Genomic DNA, 24,433 nt, shown 5'->3' on the forward strand with positions numbered 1-24,433 from the left:
AACGCCCAGCAATTTAGTGCTGTTTACCTGTTAACTCATCTGCTGCCATTTAACAATACCTTCGTACTCTAATTATGCCAAACTGTCTCCATAGACTTCCATGTAATTCATAGTGCACGGATCATGCACACCCATGCCTAGATAATGCACCACGTGTGTCCACATTGCTCACAGCTTTCAAACAAAAAAATCCGAATGGAAATCCGTTCAGGCATTCATGAGATAGCAGCCATTATGTTTTCCTAAAATGTAAACAAAGATGGCTGCCATGTTTGAAAGATGGGGTTGCTATGGGGGTTAAACATGCAATTTCGCGATCGCTATCATGCCTACTAAATTGTTTTTTTTTTTTTTTTTTCAAAAATTCTCGGGTTCCTCGGGCGTGGCAGGGTGGTACATCGCGAAATTCTCGGGTTCCTCGTTTTTGCCAGCAAATGAGTTAAATCATAAATCTAGCTGGTGTTATTTTAGTTGATAGAATAGTCAACTATTGAGCTGTGTAATGAAGCAGGTGTTATTTTAATGGATAGATGCATGTCTGTGATATTGATTGGTTTATGTTTTATCACTGCAGGACCAACCTGATCCAGGACCTGCTGAGAGGCAGCAGAGGCTGCCGGAACAGCACCGGGAACGGTACCACACGCACACACGCACACGCACGCACGCACGCACGCACGCACGCACGCACGCACGCACACACACACACACACATTTATTATTATTAATTCAGCTTTCACATGTTCCCCTTGAAGGGGAGCATGGTGGCGCAGTCAGTAGAGCTGTCGCCTCACAGCTAGACCAGGGGTGGGCAACTTTGATGATGGCGAGGGCCACTTTATTTCCACCTTCACTCCAGAGGGCTACATTGCATGTTGCTACGTCCTACTTTGTCATTCTAGTATCGCATACAATAGAAGCAAAAATAGCAGATCTACAAGCTCAAAACATGTCGCGCTGCGATGCGTTTTGAGCTTGTAGATCGGTTAGTTTTGCTTCTTTTTAATTGGAATCCTGAATAATTTTTTGTTATTTCTTAATTGGAAAATGTTTGACAGCTAGGGTAATTTTCAGTCTCATTCACTTACTATACGCTATACTATAAAGGAAAAAATGACTCCCAAAAAATCTGCTTTAAGTGGGATGTGAGGGCTCAAACTAGGGGTTTTTAATTATTCTGAATCCATTGTAAGCATTTGTTTTGCATGACACGGCCAACAAAACTATGGTTTAGTGATGAGTCATCAATTTTCACAGTTTTTTGGGGTCCATTTTTAGGAATGTGCCCAAGAAATGTCAAATTTGTTTAATAACCCTCCTAGATGACAAGTCCATTGAGAAACGGACCTTTGCTCTCGTGGTCACGGAACTGCAATTTTTGACTCTACTATTTAGCCTGTCTCGAACTAAGGAATTGTTTTCTTTCTTTCTTTCTTTCTCTTTTTTTCCCCTTTTTTTTGTAAAGCTTCATGTTTTGTTCAATGTGTTATTTTGTGGGAGGTAGAACAGTCACTATCACTCCATATATGTGACTCAGCATGACTGAGGGGCAGTCATTTCGGAAGGCAGGGTTTTTCACTACTGCTAATATGATTATTATTATTTTATTTTTTTTAATGAAAAAAGGCACAAATGCATCTCAAAATATCTAGGCTACATTTCACTTAAACGCCAGAGCTTAACTCTGCATGTAAATAAGACTTTTTTTTTAATTTATGTGAGAGATCGTCAGGTCATTTGCAGGTTAGACATTTATTTAGAACTTGAATATCTCAAAAGTAGTATTTCAGCATGGCATCATTCTATAAGCCATATCTTCAAAACTGTTGGGTCAATCTCCACAACCAATATATCATTTTGTAGCTATGATCCCCAGCTTTCAAATGAAATTAAAATGAGAAAAAATGCAATGACGAGCCGTCAGCCGCACTGGGACACATATGTTTACTGCCCGTCATCCGACTAAATACTGAAATCACTCTTACTCTTTGAATAATCAAATCATGAATTTTAACATTTGAACACATTCACTACCAGGTATTAACTCTACTACTGCCAGATTATTTATTTATTTATTGGGTCTGGTGCCATCAAAAAGCGGCTTACCTTTGCGACATTATAGTAGATAGATAGACATTTATTTATTTATTATTTTTATTAATTTTTTTGATTGTGCAACAATGCACTTTGGCAGACCAGGCAGCAGAGGGCGGCGTCATGCAAGAATTAATGTGAATTTGGCCGGTATGACTTGCCATACATTGAGAGCAGTCTCTGGCCACAGAGCCTCAGGGCCAGAGAAAATCAACACGGAAGAGAATTGGTCTCCGTTGATGTTAACGCATAATGGATTTTTAAGACCATCACTGCGGGCGATGTGATTACAGTACACGGCGGCGTGACCCCTCATCAGCTTACGGACATCAACAAGGTAAACGAACGAACGGCCGTATTGGCGCGGCGCGACCTCGAGAATTGGGGCGAACAGGAACGTCCGTAGCGGTATAAGAGTTAATTCATGCTCGGCTGCCAGGTTTTTCTTCTGTGTTTTTACCTTGTTTCGTCACACATGGAGGGGCGGACCATCGTCTTTTCATTCACACAGAAAAGAAGGATTGTACCCACGATCATGTGTTCTTTAGTTAGTATAGGGCTTGTTCTGGCCAAAATCTGGGCAAAGAATCCGAGATAAATGGATTTTTCAAAATCCGATAGCATTGTACCGGACGGGGAAAGAAAAAAAATGGGATGCAGTCAATTTCGGTTGTATTCTTTTTCTGGTGTCCTGGGATCGCTCGCGGTTTGCGGGAGAGCGCCCTCTGTTGAAATCTCTGAAAACACGGACTAGATCTCTGTCAGCGGTGGTCGTCCGTTCTAACAGGACGTGACGTAGATCTTGGTCAATGGCGGTAACTGTGTTAACAAGCTGCGTGTAACAACACACGATGTAACACCAGCAACACACCATGGCAACCCTAGTTAGAGCTCATGGCTGCCAGTTCCCACCTGATGTCATGTGGGAGTTTAGTCTGCTCCAGACCGTACTGAATAACTGCCAGCTTGCATAACGTCTTCAGACTAGGACTCAAGTCTAAGATGTACACATGCTGCTCTACCTTGTACCATTGTTGTACAATAAATACGATACGATCCTCCACCATGCAACAGCACTCCCACCAATCCTGACGCGGTCTGTTCCCCTTCGGCTCAACCTCCTTCCAGGAGATGGTCTCTGGATTGAATTTCCACATATTTGAGTGCTGGTTCCTTTTATGGACACCAAATATGTACAGCTCTCCATTGTAGGTAAAGGCTAAATGATACCTGCGTCCTTCTGGGAGAAGCTGTGCAGAAGATGTATTCAGCCAACAGTTCTCTGTGTCAAACACTCTGATGCTGTTGTATTCGACACCCTGGTTCCCTTGGCCCCCAAATACAAACATCTTTGTCCCGATGATGGTAGCAGAGTGACACCATGAAGCAGGTGGTGCAGGGCCTCTGGTGTTAATGAAAGACCATACCATTGTGGTGGTGTCCAACTTGTACATGTAATTCATGAATGTCTTTGTCTCTCCTCCATGGATGTACATGACCTTCCCCAAGACACAGGCTGAGTGGTAGCACCTCGCCTCTGGAACGGTCCCAGAAACCTCAGGTTTAACCCATCTGTGTGTGTCCACATCAAATGCATAGAGCACGCTGTAGTACGTGTTTCCGGGGTAATTACGTCCCCCCCAGATGTACACCGTCACTTCTATCAGCACAGCCGTGTAGCCTTGGCGCCCGGATGGAACCGCAACGTGTCTTTCTCCTCTCGTCTTCAACTTCACCCAGCGTAAAGGCACTGTGTTGAAGACGTGAACATGGATCTGATCACCGTCGTTCAGGTCACTGTGTCCGTAGGAAAAGGAGTAGACCTTGAGTCCAACCACCACAGAGGTTTGGAGGAACCTTCTCGTTCCTTTCTGATATATGGTCCAACGTAACATTTCGCAACATCTGCACCGCCGCTAATCAGCGCAATTAATTTATAGAGGATGTTGTGATGAGGAAGTGGTGACATCATCATGTGACAACGTCATGAAGTTACTCAATATCAGTCGTCCATAGTTGGTCATATAGAGAGAAAGAATTATTATCACAAAACATACATTAACCACTTTCGGCCATTTGAAAAAATCAGATCTACAAGTTCACAATGCATCGCATCACGACGCATTGTGAGCTTGCAGATCTGCTATTTTTCTCAATCAGGAAATCCGGTTACAGGACAGTGTTATGAAATTCACAAAAAGTTGATTTACCTCATAATCTAACTCACGTTTAAAACTAGCCCTTCTCTACCGGCCGTTACAAAAGCACTGATGGCCGCGATTGTAATTTTTCTGTTCTGAGTGAAAGAAAATACCATTGTGAAGAAAAATACAGACCCACGTTAGGTGAATCATTAATCAGTTTCTTTTATCTCGCTCAAAAATACATGTTTTACTATGTGCCAGTAGCATGTAATGCCTAGAGTCCCTATCCATGTTTTACTATTTGCCAGTAACATGTAATGCCTAGAGTCCCTGTCCATGTTTTACTATTTGCCAGTAGCATGTAATGCCTAGAGTCCCTATCCATGTTTTACTACGTACCAGTAGCATGTAATGCCTAGAGTCCCTGTCCATGTTTTACTACGTGCCAGTAGCATGTAATGCTTAGAGTCCCTGTCCATGTTTTACTATGTGCCAGTAGCATGTAATGCCTAGAGTCCCTATCCATGTTTTACTATTTGCCAGTAGCATGTAATGCCTAGAGTCCCTATCCATGTTTTACTATTTGCCAGTAACATGTAATGCCTAGAGTCCCTGTCCATGTTTTACTATTTGCCAGTAGCATGTAATGCCTAGAGTCCCTATCCATGTTTTACTACGTACCAGTAGCATGTAATGCCTAGAGTCCCTGTCCATGTTTTACTACGTGCCAGTAGCATGTAATGCTTAGAGTCCCTGTCCATGTTTTACTATGTGACAGTAGCATGTAATGCCTAGAGTCCCTATCCATGTTTTACTATTTGCCAGTAGCATGAAATGCCTAGAGTCCCTGTCCATGTTTTACTATGTGCCAGCAGCATGTAATGCTTAGAGTCCCTATCCATGTTTTACTATGTGCCAGTAGCATGTAATGCCTAGAGTCCCTATCCATGTTTTACTATGTGCCAGTAGCATGTAATGCCTAGAGCCCCTATCCATGTTTTACTATGTGCCAGTAGCATGTAATGCCTAGAGTCCCTATCCATGTTTTACTATGTGCCAGCAGCATGTAATGCTTGGAGTCCCTATCCATTTTTTACTATGTGCCAGTAGCATGTAATGCCTAGAGTCCCTATCCATGTTTTACTATGTGCCAGTAGCATGTAATGCCTAGAGTCCCTATCCATGTTTTACTATTTGCCAGTAGCATGTAATGCTTAGAGTCCCTATCCATGTTTTACTATTTGCCAGTAGCATGTAATGCTTGGAGTCCCTATCCATGTTTTACTATGTGCCACTACATTGTAATGCTAGAGCCCCTATCCATGTTTTACTATGTGCCAGTAGCATGTAATGCTAGGGTCCCTATCCATGTTTTACTATTTGCCAGTAGCATGTAATGCCTAGAGCCCCTATCCATGTTTTACTATGTGCCAGTAACATGGAATGCCTAGAGTCCCTATCCATGTTTTACTATTTGCCAGTAGCATGTAATGCTTGGAGTCCCTATCCATGTTTTACTATTTGCCAGTAGCATGTAATGCCTAGAGTCCCTATCCATGTTTTACTATTTGCCAGTAGCATGTAATGCTTGGAGTCCCTATCCATGTTTTACTATGTGCCACTACATTGTAATGCTAGAGCCCCTATCCATGTTTTACTATGTGCCAGTAACATGGAATGCCTAGAGTCCCTATCCATGTTTTACTATTTGCCAGTAGCATGTAATCAGTGGCGAAACTAGCCCCCGGTGTGCCCCGATGCGAGATTTTCACCAAGTGCCCCACAACAACAACAACAACAACAACAACAACAACAACAACCACCTTTTTTCTACAGCGCAAATGCAGACAGCGCAAATGCGGGACACCAGGCTCCAACAGAAGACATCTACACACTCGCCATCTAATTCATGACAATATGTAGCCCAACCAAGTAGTGTCTCACTGTCTCCATCTCTCTCTGGTGCTAATGAACTCTTCCCTATGGCACTCCAACACAACAACTCTGACATTAGTCTTCACACTACAAACATCACCACGCCGTTTTTCCAAAACAGCATTATAAATATCATCCATTAAGACAACTAGGCCTACATTAATGACAGCACACAGTTTAATTGACAGTGATGCATCACTGCAAACCAGCATTATTTATATTAATTACTTAACTCACCTGCTAAAGTAAGGTGGATGACAACAACAAGACCAGTTGGGCACGTTTTGTTCCATATTCCACAGTGTCTTGGTTTCACAATGCATCGCATCACGACGCATTGTGAGCTTGCAGATCTGCTATTTTTCTCAATCAGGAAATCCGGTTACAGGACAGTGTTATGAAATTCACAAAAAGTTGATTTACCTCATAATCTAACTCACGTTTAAAACTAGCCCTTCTCTACCGGCCGTTACAAAAGCACTGATGGCCGCGATTGTAATTTTTCTGTTCTGAGTGAAAGAAAATACCATTGTGAAGAAAAATACAGACCCACGTTAGGTGAATCATTAATCAGTTTCTTTTATCTCGCTCAAAAATACATGTTTTACTATGTGCCAGTAGCATGTAATGCCTAGAGTCCCTATCCATGTTTTACTATTTGCCAGTAACATGTAATGCCTAGAGTCCCTGTCCATGTTTTACTATTTGCCAGTAGCATGTAATGCCTAGAGTCCCTATCCATGTTTTACTACGTACCAGTAGCATGTAATGCCTAGAGTCCCTGTCCATGTTTTACTACGTGCCAGTAGCATGTAATGCTTAGAGTCCCTGTCCATGTTTTACTATGTGCCAGTAGCATGTAATGCCTAGAGTCCCTATCCATGTTTTACTATTTGCCAGTAGCATGTAATGCCTAGAGTCCCTATCCATGTTTTACTATTTGCCAGTAACATGTAATGCCTAGAGTCCCTGTCCATGTTTTACTATTTGCCAGTAGCATGTAATGCCTAGAGTCCCTATCCATGTTTTACTACGTACCAGTAGCATGTAATGCCTAGAGTCCCTGTCCATGTTTTACTACGTGCCAGTAGCATGTAATGCTTAGAGTCCCTGTCCATGTTTTACTATGTGCCAGTAGCATGTAATGCCTAGAGTCCCTATCCATGTTTTACTATTTGCCAGTAGCATGAAATGCCTAGAGTCCCTGTCCATGTTTTACTATGTGCCAGCAGCATGTAATGCTTAGAGTCCCTATCCATGTTTTACTATGTGCCAGTAGCATGTAATGCCTAGAGTCCCTATCCATGTTTTACTATGTGCCAGTAGCATGTAATGCCTAGAGCCCCTATCCATGTTTTACTATGTGCCAGTAGCATGTAATGCCTAGAGTCCCTATCCATGTTTTACTATGTGCCAGCAGCATGTAATGCTTGGAGTCCCTATCCATTTTTTACTATGTGCCAGTAGCATGTAATGCCTAGAGTCCCTATCCATGTTTTACTATGTGCCAGTAGCATGTAATGCCTAGAGTCCCTATCCATGTTTTACTATTTGCCAGTAGCATGTAATGCTTAGAGTCCCTATCCATGTTTTACTATTTGCCAGTAGCATGTAATGCTTGGAGTCCCTATCCATGTTTTACTATGTGCCAGCAGCATGTAATGCTTAGAGTCCCTATCCATGTTTTACTATGTGCCAGTAGCATGTAATGCCTAGAGTCCCTATCCATGTTTTACTATGTGCCAGTAGCATGTAATGCCTAGAGCCCCTATCCATGTTTTACTATGTGCCAGTAGCATGTAATGCCTAGAGTCCCTATCCATGTTTTACTATACGTCCATGTATTTACTATTTGCCAGTAGCATGTAATGCTTGGAGTCCCTATCCATGTTTTACTATGTGCCACTACATTGTAATGCTAGAGCCCCTATCCATGTTTTACTATGTGCCAGTAACATGGAATGCCTAGAGTCCCTATCCATGTTTTACTATTTGCCAGTAGCATGTAATCAGTGGCGAAACTAGCCCCCGGTGTGCCCCGATGCGAGATTTTCACCAAGTGCCCCACAACAACAACAACAACAACAACAACAACAACAACAACCACCTTTTTTCTACAGCGCAAATGCAGACAGCGCAAATGCGGGACACCAGGCTCCAACAGAAGACATCTACACACTCGCCATCTAATTCATGACAATATGTAGCCCAACCAAGTAGTGTCTCACTGTCTCCATCTCTCTCTGGTGCTAATGAACTCTTCCCTATGGCACTCCAACACAACAACTCTGACATTAGTCTTCACACTACAAACATCACCACGCCGTTTTTCCAAAACAGCATTATAAATATCATCCATTAAGACAACTAGGCCTACATTAATGACAGCACACAGTTTAATTGACAGTGATGCATCACTGCAAACCAGCATTATTTATATTAATTACTTAACTCACCTGCTAAAGTAAGGTGGATGACAACAACAAGACCAGTTGGGCACGTTTTGTTCCATATTCCACAGTGTCTTGGTTTTAGAGAGCATGGCAAATATTAACTGCTCCCCAAAGTCGTGTGTTGAAACTTTATATTCCATAATGCCCGAGAGTGTTGTTTTTACTTCATAAGTTCAGAACGTCTCTTCAGCCTGTGTTCCGTCAGCAGCACTAAGGGGCCCTGTCATAGCTTCCTGTCATACCAGTGGACATTTCAAAACAAGAGTCATTGTATTGGATATTTGTAAAGTGATCATTCAACACATGTTTTATTTTGAAATGGTAGCAGCCTACTACAGGAAATAGATGCAACAGATCAGGACAGAAGCGGCTCCGTCTGTATACATTGTTATTATTAGATTATTTATTTTTTCTCCTCCACCTGCGTGTGCCCCTGGACGTCACGGGCCCTAATGCGCATGCGTCGGCTGCGTCAGCGGTAGTTACGCCCCTGCATGTAATGCTTAGAGTCCCTGTCCATCATCTGTTTACATGCAAAGCCACCATTATTGACGGAAATAATTACGTAAAGTAAAATCTCGTCTCGCAGCACTTCTGTTATAATGCAAGTTCACTTCCGTCTTCTAGGGATGGATTTCCCATGTTAAGCCAATTACCAAACATGGTCCTTTTGTTTAGAACTCACTATATAGGGGTGTAACGATACATTTTAATAGCGATTCGATACACATCACGATACATGGTTGACGATACGATACATGGACGATATTGGTTAATTCATGGCGATACGATACGATTCGATTTAATTATCCCATCCCACAGAAAACAATGGTCCTTCTCATCTTTACAGTCCATTTTCTCCAAAAAATACTTTTGATGCCAAGGATGGCATTGGATTCTCGCTAAAATAGCACAAGCATGAAGGCATCCATCTTAGATCTTTGTTTACGTTCCGGACCGGAACTAGTCACGGAATCTATCAAAATAAGAGAGTGGCCGCGAATGGAGAAATTGGCCGGCACTCTGGACCATTAACCCTTTCGTGCCTGGGCACTAAATGAGTTAAGACAATAACTTATCCCTAATAATGTAAATTATTATTAATTATCATCATCATGCCTGTAGCTCAGAAGTGACTCCACTGGTTCCTCTCTCTGTCTCTTCTCTCTCAGTGCTGAGTCGGCGTCGCTCCGTCATGGCGGGGGACGACGTGCTGCTGCAGTGCGAGCTGCGCTCCAACCTGGCGTCGCCGCGCTGGATGCTGAACGGCCGCGAGCTGCAGGGCTACAGCCTGGCGGCGGGGGGGTACCGCGTGGGCACCGACGGCCTGCTCATCCTGGGCGCCCGGCCCCAGCAGGCCGGCACATACCGATGCTTCGCCGTGGAGAACGCCGTCTGGGTGCCCGTACGCCTCTACACCGTCAAGGTCAGTGGTGGAGAGGTCAGAGGTCAAGGTCAGTGGGTGGAGAGGTGGGGAGGTCAAGGTCAGTGGGTGGGGAGGTCAGAGGTGGGGAGGTCAAGGTCAGAGGGTGGAGAGGTCAGAGGTGGGGAGTCAGTTGGTGTCGAGACCTGCATTTAACTCATTTGCTGCTATTTTAAACATAGGCTGAACTGTTTTCCTGCCAAATTGTCCTTACCTTTTAATGTGGGCACGCGCACGCATCGTGCACGATCTGTGCGCGACTCATCTAGTAGACGTGTAGACTCGATGACAGCTTTCGAAAAAAAAAAAAACATTGAAATAGACGTATCCGTTGCCAGGCAGTATCCCTGCTTATCCGCCAGTGTTTACATGAAAAAACATTGGAAACAGCCATCTGTGCGCTATGGTAACACGATTTCCATTTGGATTTTTTTGTTTGAAAGCTGTGAGCAATGTGGACACACATGGTGCATTATCTAGGCATGGGTGTGCATGATCCGTGCACTATGAATTACATGGAAGTCTATGGAGACAGGGGCATATGAGAGTACGAAGGTATTGTTAAATGGCAGCAAATGAGTTAAGTAGAAAATGTGTTTGTTCTTCCACCAGGTGCACACGGACCCCTCCTTCCCCGTGGACCCCACCCTGACGGCGGAGCCCACCGCCCCTCCTCCTCCCCCCACCTCCTCCTCCACCTCCCCCTTCTCCTCCTCCTGGGACGAGGGTGGTGCTCCTCCCAGCCCCGCCCCCTCCCCCCTCCCCCCCGGGGAGGGGGCTCTGGGGGGTCTGCTGTCCTACCGCCACATGGAGGTGGTGTACATCTCGCTGGTGGCGGTGCTGGGGGGTCTGTGTCTGGTGCTGACCGTGGTGCTGCTCTACGTCACCTTCTGCAGCGGCGGCCGGGGGGGGCGCGGCGGGGGGGTCCTGCGGCCCCCCAAGTTCTCCCAGCAGGGCATGCAGGTAAGGAGCGATGCATGATGGGTCTTTTAGTCCAGCATTTCTGGTTATGCCAGTGGTGATGTCATTGGTGATATGATGCCAGTGGTGATGTCATTGGTGATATGATGCCAGTGGTGATGCCAGTGGTACATAAAAGGGCATTCACAGAATATTAGAATATTAGAATATCAAAGTCACTATTTGACGTTGTTCACCGAAGTCGAATATTCGCTTATCTTTTTTTTTTTTTTTTGCTCTCTGAAAAAAAAGGGAAAAAAAAGAAATCTTCATGGTTTATACAGCTTTGCTAGATAGGAAGTCATAAGAATGAGTTGTCAGTGCCCCTGGTGGATGAATGTGTTAATACTCTATACTGATGTCATGCGTCACGTTTCGTCTCCCGGAACGAATTAATCACCAGTGGGAAAAACAGCGGCCAGTCGGCAAACTCCATGTCATGATGGAGGAAGAGCCAGCTAATGCAACTGTCACTTTAGACCGAGAATTGCTTGTTTTTATTGGATGAAAAAAAAAAAATATATATATATATATATATATATATATATATTGTGGAGACTGAACCCAAACCAAGGCACAAGAGAGCAAAGACAGTGTTGCCAACTCGGGCATTTATTGAACAGTTCTTATTTTACAACAGCATTGTAATGCAACGTAACATGAATGAACAACATAAATGTGAATAACTGAAATTGTCTTTTAATAAATCAACACAAGGTTTTCCCCGGACGGGGCTGTCGTTTCTCCTCTTCGTGGGGGGCCAGGGGGGTAGGTAAGAGTTACTTTAAAGGGGTTTCCCTCCACAGGAAACAGGCAAGTATAATTCCAGTGTATAGTCTCTCTTCCCCACAGGCGCTAGGCGCGTATAGTTCCTCTCTACCGGTGACAGGTAAAGTATTTCTTTCCCATAGGTAATAGGTGAGTATAGTTCTTTTCCACAGGTGACAGGTAATAGGTGAGTAGGTGCCCGCTCTTACACAAATCCGTCTAATTCTCTATCTTCTAAATAAAATGAACACGGGGTATAATGGGCCTGGGGCCAGAGAATTTCCGGATACTAGTATGGTTTTAAGGGAAGTGAGATATACTCAACAAAATAGGAATAGGGGTGGCTCGCCGGGGGTCCGGAAGGTAAGGCTGTGGTCTCCTTTTCCAGGTCCTTCTCCTCAGCTCGCCGAGTACACACTCTCCAGTGATAGGTACACACTCCACAGTGAGTCAGGTTTGCGCTCCTCATTGATCCAGGTACACACTCCTCAGTGTCAGTCCGCTCCCAGTCCATGCCTAGAAGTAATGAGTAGAAGGAACATTACTATAATGCACTTTACACAGTAACATGCGGTGGAGAGGGAAATATGGTGGCTCTTACCGCCTGTCTGCCCATGATCAGCTTGTCAGAGACTCCCAGCACAGACTGAAGGGGAGAGCGAGCTCAGTACTTATGCACCCCAGTGTTGGGTGGGGCCCACAGGTGCATACGCTTGTGCCTGATGAAGCGTGTGGGCCGGCAGGTAACGCCCGTCAATCACTTGGCCCACACAGTGTGTTGGTCTGCTAGGGCTCGCTCTCCCATCCAGGGTGCGCTTCTCTGACATGCAGGGCCTACCTGGCGGGCGGTGTCCGAACGAACCACCACACATCCCCCCCCTTAAGTTTGCTACTGGTTCGCAAACTTGCCGCTCTTCCTCATAGAGCCTGGACAGGGCATCGGCATGGGGAATATCCTTCCCTGGTTTATGCTCCACCTCAAAGTTGTAATCCTGCAACTCCAGAAACCAACGTGTTATTCTCTTATTAGTGTCCTTACTTTTAGCCATCCATTTCAATGGTGCGTGGTCCGTTATGAGAGTGAAACGCCTTCCCCACAAATAATAGCGTAGGTGGTGTATGGCCCACTTAATAGCAAGAGCCTCTTTCTCTATCGTTGCATAATTAAGCTCATGCTTTAAGAGCTTTCTGCTAATGAAGACTATTGGGTGCTCTTCGTCATCAATGACTTGCGAGAGCACGGCCCCGAGGCCTGTGTTCGAGGCGTCGGTGTGGAGTAGAAAATTCTTACCGAATTCCGGGGTTTTTAGGACCGGCTCATCGCAGAGCTTCAGTTTGAGGCCTCGGAACACGGCCTCGGTCTCCTCTGTCCAGCGCAGCATATTGGGCCGACTTTGTCGGGTCATCTCGTACAAGGGAGCTGCAAGGGTAGCATAGTTATTTATGAACTTGTTATAGTAGGACATGATTCCCAAGAATGACTTTAACTGCTTCTTGCTGACGGGTTTGGGCCAATCGCGTATACGCTCCACTTTGCGTAATTGGGGTTTTACGCACCCGCGCCCAATAGTGAAACCCAAATATTCGGCCTCATACAGACCTATTCGGCACTTCTTGGCGTTGGCGGTCAGACCCGCTCGTCGAAGAGCTCCCAGGACTGCTTCGATGTGATGGAGGTGATTCTCCCAGGTGCTGCTGTGGATCACAATGTCATCTAAATATGCGGCGGCATAGAGATGATGGGGCCTTAATACCCGGTCCATGAGTCTCTGAAATGTTGCGGGGGCACCGTGTACCCCGAACGGTAAGACAGTATATTGGAACAGCCCTTCAGGGGTAGAGAAGGCTGTTTTCTCTTTGGTTTCTTTTGTAAGGGGCACTTGCCAATAGCCTTTTGTCAAATCGAGGGTGCTTACAAATCGAGCGGGGCCCAGCCGCTCGATTAATTCATCTACCCGGGGCATGGGGTAAGCATCAAAATTTGAAATCTCATTTAATTTACGGAAATCATTGCAGAACCGGATTGTGCCGTCCGGCTTGGGGACCAGCACAATGGGACTCGACCAGGCACTGTGTGACTCCTCTATAATTCCCAGTTGTAGCATATTTGTTACCTCCTCTTTTACGGCTCCTCGCCGGGCCTCTGGGATACGGTACGGACGTTGTCTCACTATTTTCCCCGGGGTTGTTTGGATGTCGTGCGCAATAGCGTGGGTACGGCCCGGCAGTTCTGAGAACCGGTCCGCATTCCTGCTCAGAAGCTCACGTATATCTTGCGCCTGAGCTGGGGACAGTTCCTCTCCAATAGGGACTGGAGGCGGGTTCTGAGAGGAGAGAGTGGTTAGTAGGGCCGGGAGAGCGACAGGAGGCACAACGTGCCACTTTTTCAGCAGATTAATATGGTAAATTTGCATAGTTTTCCGCCGCCCTATTTGGCGCACGCGGTAGTTGACCGGGCCCAGTTTCTCCATAATTTCGTATGGCCCTTGCCATTTTGCGAGAAATTTACATTCGCTCGTGGGAATGAGCACCAGCACTTTTTCGCCCACCTCAAAGCTCCGCAGCGTGGCGCCTCGGTTGTACACCCTGCACTGGGCGCGCTGCGCTTGTTCCATGTGTTCACGAACGAGCGGCCAGATCTTCTTGGCTCTCTCCTGTAATTGTTCAACATGGTCAATGACAGAACGATGTGGGGAAGGTTGGCTTTCCCATGTTTCCTTTGCTATATCCAACAGCCCCCGTGGCTGCCGTCCATATAGCAATTCAAACGGGGAGTACCCCGTAGACGCTTGAGGCACCTCCCGTATGGCGAACAACACCAGCGGAATCAAGCGATCCCAATCTTTGCCATCTATATCTATCAACTTTTTTAACATCTGCTTTAAACTTTTATTAAAGCGTTCCACTAATCCGTCCGATTGCGGGTGAAAGATAGAGGTCTTTATTTTATCTATTTTAAGCCATTTATAGAGTTCGGTGATGACGCGAGACATGAAACATGTGCCTTGATCCGATAAAATGGCATCGGCTATTCCGACCCGGCTGAATAGCATGAAGAGCTCGTGCGCCACCGCCCTGGCTGTAGCGGCTCTCAGGGGTATTGCCTCGGGGTACCGAGTTGCATAGTCTAGTATTACCAATATATATTTGTGTCCCCGAGCCGATTTGGGGAGGGGGCCGACTATATCCATACCAATGCGGCTGAATGGGGTGGAAATGATAGGCATAGGTATGAGAGGGTTACGTTGGAAAGGACGGGGTGCGGTGAGCTGGCATACACCGCAGCCTTTGCAAAAGTCCTCTACTGCTCGTTTTATGCCTGGCCAATAAAACCGTGCATTGATGCGATCGGTGGTTTTCTTCACGCCCAGGTGCGCCCCCAGCTGGTGCGTGTGGGCCAAATACAATACTCTGGTGACATATTCTTTTGGCACGAGCAGCTGTTCTATCACGTCCCCAGTGTTGTTCCGCCACCCTCTATACAGTAAATCCCTCCGCACAAAGAAATAGGGGGAAATTAATTCACTCACCCCTTCACATAGTTTCCCATCAATCGCGCTGACGTTCCTCCGAGCATTTTCCAGGTTCGGATCGTTCCACTGTTGTGTGGCGAAGTCCCCTCTGAGCGGAGAGCTCTCATCCTCCTCTTCGGGGAAGTCAGGCCACGCCACCGGCTCTGGCTCTTCTGACGAGGTGCCCCGCGGCGCTTCCTCCGCCTCGGGTGCATCTCCCTGCAGCTCCTCGTCTGGAGAGGGTTCGCTCTCTGGTCCCTCTGATTCGGCGCGGAAGACCGGGCACGCGGGCAATGAGTTCCTCCAACGGGGGCCCGGCCGGATCTTTCTTCTTCGCGGCCGCGGCGGTCCTCTGCCCCCCGGGTTCCAATGTCTCTCAAACAGCACACAGTCCGTGCCGATGAGCAGGGGGACCGGTAGGTTAGGTACAATTCCAGCTTCCACTTCGACATCTCCTTTGGTGGATTGGACGCGTATCAGCGTCGTTGGGTAGGAGCGCACATCCCCATGCACACAGCTGACCGGCATACGGCTGGAGGTGGGACGCCCGGCATGCTCAGCGTGTACCAGCGTGACGACGCTCCCCGAGTCGAGAAGAGCCTGGGTGTCCACTCCGTCAATTCTCACCGGCAGGTTGGAGTGGCGCCGCCGCTGGCTCCCGGAGTGAAGGCAGGGGCGTCGGCCGTCGGATGCGGCGGTGGCGGATGGCATGGATACGTCCCGGTCTCGGTCCGGGCAGGACCATGCGATATGATCCGCTTTCCCACAGACGTAGCACCGGCGTGATGTCTGCGGTTGGCTTCGGGCAGTCCGCTCTGTGGCGGCTCGTCTCGTAGTAGTAGGCGACAGGGGAGTAGCCGGAGGCCGCGAGCGGTCCCGGTTGTAACGTGCCTCCCCCGTCCCTCTGGGAATCTCTGACTTTGTGCTTCTCATCATCTCTGTACTCACTTGGTGATTTTCCAGGAGCGCAACCAGGGCCTCCACGGAATTTGGGCTCACCTGTGAGGCATAGCGGCGGGCATCAGGCGGCAGGGAACGTATACATTTGTCTATGACAATTCTCTCAATCAGTGGCGGGTCACCGGCCGTAGTCAGCCACCCATGAGTTAGGCGGAGGAGAGCGGCTATTTGGGGCCGAGGCGGCAGCGTCGCTTGCATGTTCCACCCATGGAAGCGCTGGGCTCGGGCCGGCATACTATAACCTTGACTAGCCAAGATAGCTGCTTTCAGGCGCCTATATTCACGGGCCTCTGCCAGGGGTAGGTCACGGCACACACGTTGGGCTTCTCCTGAGAGGAAAGGAGCGATGATGCTGCCCCAGTCGGGGACGGGCCATCGTTCCCGGGCAGCGGTGCGCTCGAACACCTCCAGGAAGGCTTCAATATCATCATCGGGGGACAGTTTCGTTAACACTTCTCCAGGCGGACGTGTGGGATTAACGTTTTGGTCAATTTGGATTTTCTCTATTAATTTAGTCACCGCTTGCTGTAATTCGGCCTGGCTCTGTAACAGAGCGTCTAGGGCCGGTGTGGTTGTCATATTGCGTCTAGGTGAGGTTCAGTACCCGTATTCTGCACACCATGTGTGGAGACTGAACCCAAACCAAGGCACAAGAGAGCAAAGACAGTGTTGCCAACTCGGGCATTTATTGAACAGTTCTTATTTTACAACAGCATTGTAATGCAACGTAACATGAATGAACAACATAAATGTGAATAACTGAAATTGTCTTTTAATAAATCAACACAAGGTTTTCCCCGGACGGGGCTGTCGTTTCTCCTCTTCGTGGGGGGCCAGGGGGGTAGGTAAGAGTTACTTTAAAGGGGTTTCCCTCCACAGGAAACAGGCCAGTATAATTCCAGTGTATAGTCTCTCTTCCCCACAGGCGCTAGGCGCGTATAGTTCCTCTCTACCGGTGACAGGTAAAGTATTTCTTTCCCATAGGTAATAGGTGAGTATAGTTCTTTTCCACAGGTGACAGGTAATAGGTGAGTAGGTGCCCGCTCTTACACAAATCCGTCTAATTCTCTATCTTCTAAATAAAATGAACACGGGGTATAATGGGCCTGGGGCCAGAGAATTTCCGGATACTAGTATGGTTTTAAGGGAAGTGAGATATACTCAACAAAATAGGAATAGGGGTGGCTCGCCGGGGGTCCGGAAGGTAAGGCTGTGGTCTCCTTTTCCAGGTCCTTCTCCTCAGCTCGCCGAGTACACACTCTCCAGTGATAGGTACACACTCCACAGTGAGTCAGGTTTGCGCTCCTCATTGATCCAGGTACACACTCCTCAGTGTCAGTCCGCTCCCAGTCCATGCCTAGAAGTAATGAGTAGAAGGAACATTACTATAATGCACTTTACACAGTAACATGCGGTGGAGAGGGAAATATGGTGGCTCTTACCGCCTGTCTGCCCATGATCAGCTTGTCAGAGACTCCCAGCACAGACTGAAGGGGAGAGCGAGCTCAGTACTTATGCACCCCAGTGTTGGGTGGGGCCCACAGGTGCATACGCTTGTGCCTGATGAAGCGTGTGGGCCGGCAGGTAACGCCCGTCAATCACTTGGCCCACACAGTGTGTTGGTCTGCTAGGGCTCGCTCTCCCATCCAGGGTGCGCTTCTCTGACATGCAGGGCCTACCTGGCGGGCGGTGTCCGAACGAACCACCACAATATATATACAGTATATATATTTCGTGTCGAATATTCGACTATTCGAATACTTTGAGGTCGAATCATTTGTATACTAAAAGTAACTATTGGTGAATGCCCTAGTACATACAAGGCCTACTTGTGCACAAGGAGCGAGTTGGCACCTTGACAGAGTGCAGTTCTAGTTAGTACTAACTAGAACTAGAACTAGAACACTATATGTTTCAAAATAAAAATCCTCTCTCACACTTCTGCCAGTGTGCCAGTGATCACCCTCCCATGTGCCAATGTTGGCACCCGTACCTAAGGTTGCCTAAACCCCTGAACTATTGTACCCTTACTGTACGTGCAGGTGCTGGGGGGCCTGGACAGTAAGATATCTAACTGTTATATGTGTACCCTTACTGTACCTACAGGTGTTAGGAGGCCTGGACAGTAAGATATTTAACTGTAATATTTGTACCCTTACTGTCGTACAGGTGTTGGGGGGCCTGGACAGTAAGATATTTAACTGTTATATTTGTACCCTTACTGTCGTACAGGTGTTGGGGGGCCTGGACAGTAAGATATTTAACTGTTACTGTACCTACAGGTGTTGGGGGGCCTGGACAGTAAGATATTTAACTGTTACTGTACCTACAGGTGTTGGGGGGCCTGGACAGTATTTAACTGTTACTGTACCTACAGGTGTTGGGGGGCCTGGACAGTAAGATATTTAACTGTTATATTTGTACCCTTACTGTATGTACAGGTGTTAGGAGGCCTGGACAGTAAGATATTTAACAGTTATATTTATACCCTTACTGTACCTACAGGTGTTGGGGGGTCTGGACAGTAAGATATTTAACTGTTATATTTGTACCCTTACTGTACGTACAGGTGCTGGGGGGTCTGGACACAGTGGACAGTAAGATATTTAACTGTAATATGTATACCCTTACCGTACATACAGGTGCTTGGGGGTCTGGACAGTAAGAGCAGCTCTCTGTTTGAGCTGAAGACCATCTCCAGCCACTGCAACGGGCGGCAGAGCCGGCGCAGCCAGATGTCCATGTCCATGTCCCGCTCCCGCTCCACGTCCGTCCCCAACCTGGAGGACCTGGGCGACGGCGGGGGCTTCTTCCACATGCTGGACGACCAGGGGTCCCCCAGCCATACCCCGCCCCCCGCGCCCCCGCTGCCCGTCATGGAGCCGCCCCCGCTGCTCGACGCAGAGTACGCCAACGGGTAAAGCCCCTATCATAGTAGGCACCGCAGTGATAAGCTATCCACCGCGGTGTAGTCTTTTTAAGTCATAAAACTACAACATTGCGTCATTACTCGTGGTGAAGAGCTATCCACCGCAGTGTAGTCTTTTTAAGTCATAAAACTACAACATTACGTCATTACTCGTGGTGAAGAGCTATCCACCGCAGTGTAGTCTTTTTAAGTCATAAAACTACAACATTACGTCATTACTCGTGGTGAAGAGCTATCCACCGCGAACCCCGACACATCTCTCTGTTTTTACTATCAGACAGATCGGCCCACGGGGTGTTCACTGATTGGTCGATCTAGACCAGTCAGTCACAGCAATAGGACTTCACCGTGACTGACTATGATGGCCTCCACTTGTTTTCTCACTTTAGGTGGATAGCTTATCACCTAAAATTTGTGGTGATAGGCTCTTCACCACAGACTCTGTTAAGGGCTTAAGAGAGACCTCTCCGTCTCTTGCAATTGTATACTGTACATCAGAGGCAAAGACTTTATCTGAATTATTCACCAAAAAATAATAAATGCATGAAGATTTGAATACGACATAAGAGTAGAGCTAGCGATCATTGTATATTGCTAACACTTACCTCAGTTCCGTCCATAATGTTGCAAGATCGCGGTAGAAGTAAGCCATTTACCATGAGAGGGAGTGGGTTGTTGGCTGATTTACCACTGTTTCAGGGTTTGCCTCGTACAACTTCTACCATATAAATGAAAGAAAACACAGTTGTAACTTGCAAGGTTATTTAGTTATACAACTGCAACACAACAGTGGGCTGGGTCCATGAGCCAACTCAAGGTTGTTGACTGATTTACCACTGTTTTAAGCCAATCAGAATCCAGTATCTGAACATGTGACCACAAAAAGTGGTAGAAACCTTGATTTATCGCCTCCCTGATCGTTTTGAAAGCTATCACTAGTCTGTGTCTAATGTAAATCTCAATGAAAGATATCAATGACATTGACAAAACCGGCACATGTATCTATTTGGTGCCAGTTAGCTAACATTTCATGTGGTAGATAGGCATAGTAAACAGTTAGCTAACATTTCATGTGGTCGTTAGGCCTAGTAAACAGTTAGCTAACATTTCATGTGGTCGTTAGGCCTAGTAAACAGTTAGCTAACATTTCATGTGGTTGTTAGGCTCTAGTAAACAGTTAGCTAACATTTCATGTGGTTGATAGGCCTAGTAAACAGTTAGTTAGCTAACATTTCATGTGGTTGACAGGCAGTTAGCTAACATTTCATGTGGTCGTTAGGCCTAGTAAACAGTTAGCTAACATTTCATGTGGTTGTTAGGCTCTATTAAACAGTTAGCTAACATTTCATGTGGTTGTTAGGCTCTATTAAACAGTTAGCTAACATTTCATGTGGTTGTTAGGCTCTATTAAACAGTTAGCTAACATTTCATGTGGTTGTTAGGCTCTATTAAACAGTTAGCTAACATTTCATGTGGTTGTTAGGCTCTATTAAACAGTTAGCTAACATTTCATGTGGTTGTTAGGCTCTATTAAACAGTTAGCTAACATTTCATGTGGTTGTTAGGCTCTATTAAACAGTTAGCTAACATTTGTTCTATTTAACAGGCCTACAGGCGGGCTGTCGTCGACGCTGCCCAGCGTCCTGAGGAAGATGAACGGTAACAGCTACGTGTTGCTGACGCAGGCAGCGGACGGCGAGCTGGGCGGGAGCTCGCCGCTCTACCACTCCTTCACCGAGGAGCTCAACCGCATCCTGGAGAAGAGGAAGCACTGCACGCCACTGGACCCGCAGCCCGACGAGAGCTCCATCTAGTGGCCGGGAGGAGGACTACCTAGTAGGCCGTATGATATGTGAACCTCCCCTATAAGCTTGACGCTACGACGCAGAGTTTTCTGTGACTCCCGCGACTAAAATGGCATTGGCATATTTTTTCTCTTGTCTTTGTCGTGTCAAGGAACACCCAGATCGATGTGTATTTGGCTGCGGAACCCCCACCCCTCTGGAACCCCCACCCTTCTGGAACCCCCACCCGTTTGTGCCAAGGACCCCCATGCATAAGATTTGTGGTGGTAAAAAGAAAAAAAAAAAACAGAAATTTACACAAGATTTTTTTAGTTTTTTTTATATAGTTGATGTATAATGGACCCCATAACTGAGTGTACAAATGGAACCAAATGGACACGTAAGGGTTCATTTGGTTCCATTTGTGCACACTCAAGAGTTACAGCCACACAAGGGTCCATTTGGTCCCTAGCTATCCATTATCCATCTGGGGACCCCCCCCCCCCCAGGAACCTGGGACCCCTTCAAGGACCCCTGGGGGTCCCCGGCCGGAGCCCACTTTGAGAGGCGTCGGATCTAGTCCCTCCCCCGCCACCCCGCCTCTGCCTCAGATTTCTCCCAATTTATTGTATTTATTTATTCAACCCCCTCCTCCCATGATGACTGACCCCTAGGGGCGAGGAGGCCTAGGCCGCATATATGAACAGCTACTGTCATTTTTTTTGTTTGTTTTTTAACTATTTTCACGCCAATGACGAGCACTCGTCAGCAGTCGCAAATAACGCCACGGTCGAGCGTTCGTCAAATCCTCTTGTCTGTGGAGCCAGACGGAGCACATGTGGGGAGGGGCGGGCGGGTGTCTGTCGTTGCCACAGCAACCACAGTACCGGCTCTGGAGTGTTGAGAGGACGAACACGGTAATGGCGTAAAGTGATCTCCTTTCTGTTCGTTTTTGCGACCCTGGATCTATTTTCTCTCCTTCCTTGTTTGTTTTTGGGTGAAAACGAGGCACACTCTACTGACTCTACCTTTGAAATAGAGGATTGCGGTTCGCCTGTTTTTTTTTTGGATGGATATTATTCTATAAAATCGCAAAGGTAAGGTATTTTGATGGCGGGGAACCGACAATAAAATAAAAAAAGATCCTAGATTTGGCAAAGTTAAAGTGTTAATGATAGTAGCTGTGAGTCACGTCTAACTCCAAACCTAACATGTCGCAGGCTTTCCACCGCCCCCCGTGACTATAACGGCGTTAACGTCTTTTTTTTTTTACTCGACAAAACAGACAAAAGAAATATCACGGAAAACATCGCGCCGAACAGCCGGTCTCCCAACTGACTGTTCTCCTTAACATTTTAGAATAGAGCTTTTTTCTCTTCCCCTGCAAGTTTCCTAAAGGACAAATAAAAGAGAAGCAACCGTCCTACCTCAGTGTTTTTAGCCCAAAACAAGGATAGAAGAAGAAGGAGAGGTTGGTTCAGATGGGTCAGAGAAGGCTCGCGCAGCAGGGCCGTGCAGAGAATGTTAGAGAGGCAGGGGCTGACATTTCTAAAACAGCCTTTTGGTGAAAATAGCAGACCTCCGAGTCGTGTTTGCGACGCGGTGTGAGCTTGGAGGTCTGCTATTTTTGGTGCTTGATATCACACTGAACTAAGCATAATCTTAGCCAATACTGGAGATGTGGCGTAACGGCATGGATTTCTACACAGAGAGGGGCAATTCTTTCAACATAAGATGCTGCGTTCAAGTTCAGGAGAGTTTGGACAAGGCAATTCACTTGAATGCTGCCTTCAGGTATGGCATGGAAAGAGGGGGGCATTTGGCATTTCTTTCACCATAGTAAAAACTGCATTCATGGTCTGGAGAGGGCACTTTTTACAGACGGGTAAAAAGGGCTGGGGCTCAAGCCCCCTTTGATGTGTGCATGTGCCTGTCGCGCGGTGCACATATATACTGTATATGGGACACTGGCCTGGAGACTCTGAAGCTGGAGATCTGGGTGGAGAGATCCTATATTTAGAGACTGGAGAGTCTCACACGGATGCACTGGAGTGTTGTTGGAGCCAAACACCTAAATGTTAACAGCTCTGTTTCTGTAGAAACAAGTGCACAAGTGCCACAGATGGCTTGGGATACATCGTTACATTTATGACTTCTAATCTAAGCCACCCTCTCCCTTCGTCCTCGTGTAAATAAGCAATAATAAAGACAACAACAACGTCGACACTTGCAGCTGTCGCTATTGGAAATAACCGTTGCAAAATCACCAGACAAGACGGATTATTCTTCTCCCCCTCTAAGCCTGTGTTCGGTTGCTAGCAGCTGGCTGAGTGGCAGAGGGAAAAAGACGGACGCGTTGAGGAGGCCAGAGGCCCCGACTCGATATCCCGTGCTGACTCCATAAAGCCACCGATTGGAGGGAGTTTGTGGTCGGATCGACGGCGATTAGCGGAGATTAGCAGAGATTAGCGGAGACCACGGAGTGTGGCCGCGGGGATCGACCGGCCGCGGGGATCGACCGGCCGCTGTTGGAACCACAGAAGACTGGACCGTACCGGACGTGAGTGGCAGGTAGCAGATATACAAGCTCACAGCGCGGCACCGAGTGCTGCGCTGCGAGCTTGTAGATCTGCTATTTTTGTGCAAATATTTGAATACATATATTTTTAAAGCGAACATTTGTAACTCAAATTTTGCTTCTGGGTGGTCCCTGGAACTAAATATTTTGAGATGGGGGTCCGTGGCCAAATACATTTCATTTTGGGGGTCCTTCACATGAAAAGGTTTGAGGACCACTGGCATAGTAGTCTCTCAAGAACAGACTAACTGAGCTCCAGTTAAGTGAAAAGGACCTTTTCTTTGACGATGGCTGGCCAGATTGCTGACGTAGAAACAAGTTTTTCAAAAAATCTTAGAAGGATTCAAAAGACAGTTATAGAATCTGGTCAAAATTTGAATTTTCACGATTTTTCAAAAATAGCAGATTTACAAGCTCGCAGCCGCGCTGTGAGCTTGTATATCTGCTATTTTTCAATAGTTAAAACACAATAATGTGTACCCGTTCCTAATGGGTTAAATTCTTCAAATAGCTGATCTACAAGCTCACAACGTGTCGATGTAGATCGGCTATTTGAAGTATTTTAAATTGTTTGTTCAAAATACCCCAAAAAAGGCAAAGAAGTTAAGGGTTTAGGGTTTAGGGCCCAATGTGTGTCAGACTGAAAGTGAGCCATGTTTTCAGGGTCGACGCGCAACACATGCACCCGGGTTTAGAAACAAACGTGCGTTCAATGTTAGATATCTGTAATTGGCTTGGTGGTGTCAAGTCTCTCCATTAAAAACGATGTATATTTCTGTAATAAAAGCTTCAAAGAGGAAATGTCCCTCTCAGACATTGAAGCATATAAAAGATCAAGGACAGACTTATTGATTGAGTAAACGGGTGACGGTGACGAGCTGGGACATAGGACC

The 24,433-nt window shown here is 46.7% G+C and overlaps 1 protein-coding gene across 1 annotated transcript in view; it reads left to right on the plus strand.

The window, feature by feature from the left end:
* Nucleotides 1-20,992, plus strand: part of sema4gb (sema domain, immunoglobulin domain (Ig), transmembrane domain (TM) and short cytoplasmic domain, (semaphorin) 4Gb) — a gene marked incomplete at both ends in the record, with an annotated part of 131,470 nt that extends 110,478 nt beyond the window's left edge. The window contains 5 exon segments of the mRNA XM_080746989.1: nucleotides 575-636; nucleotides 9,799-10,052; nucleotides 10,662-11,012; nucleotides 18,892-19,166; nucleotides 20,785-20,992. Coding sequence (XP_080603115.1) covers nucleotides 575-636; nucleotides 9,799-10,052; nucleotides 10,662-11,012; nucleotides 18,892-19,166; nucleotides 20,785-20,992 — 1,150 coding nt within the window.
* Between the last annotated feature and the right edge of the window lie 3,441 nt (nucleotides 20,993-24,433).

Source organism: Nannobrachium achirus, assembly GCF_963921795.1.
Source record: "Nannobrachium achirus genome assembly, chromosome: 18".
In the NCBI taxonomy this organism is placed as follows: Eukaryota; Metazoa; Chordata; class Actinopteri; order Myctophiformes; family Myctophidae; genus Nannobrachium; species Nannobrachium achirus.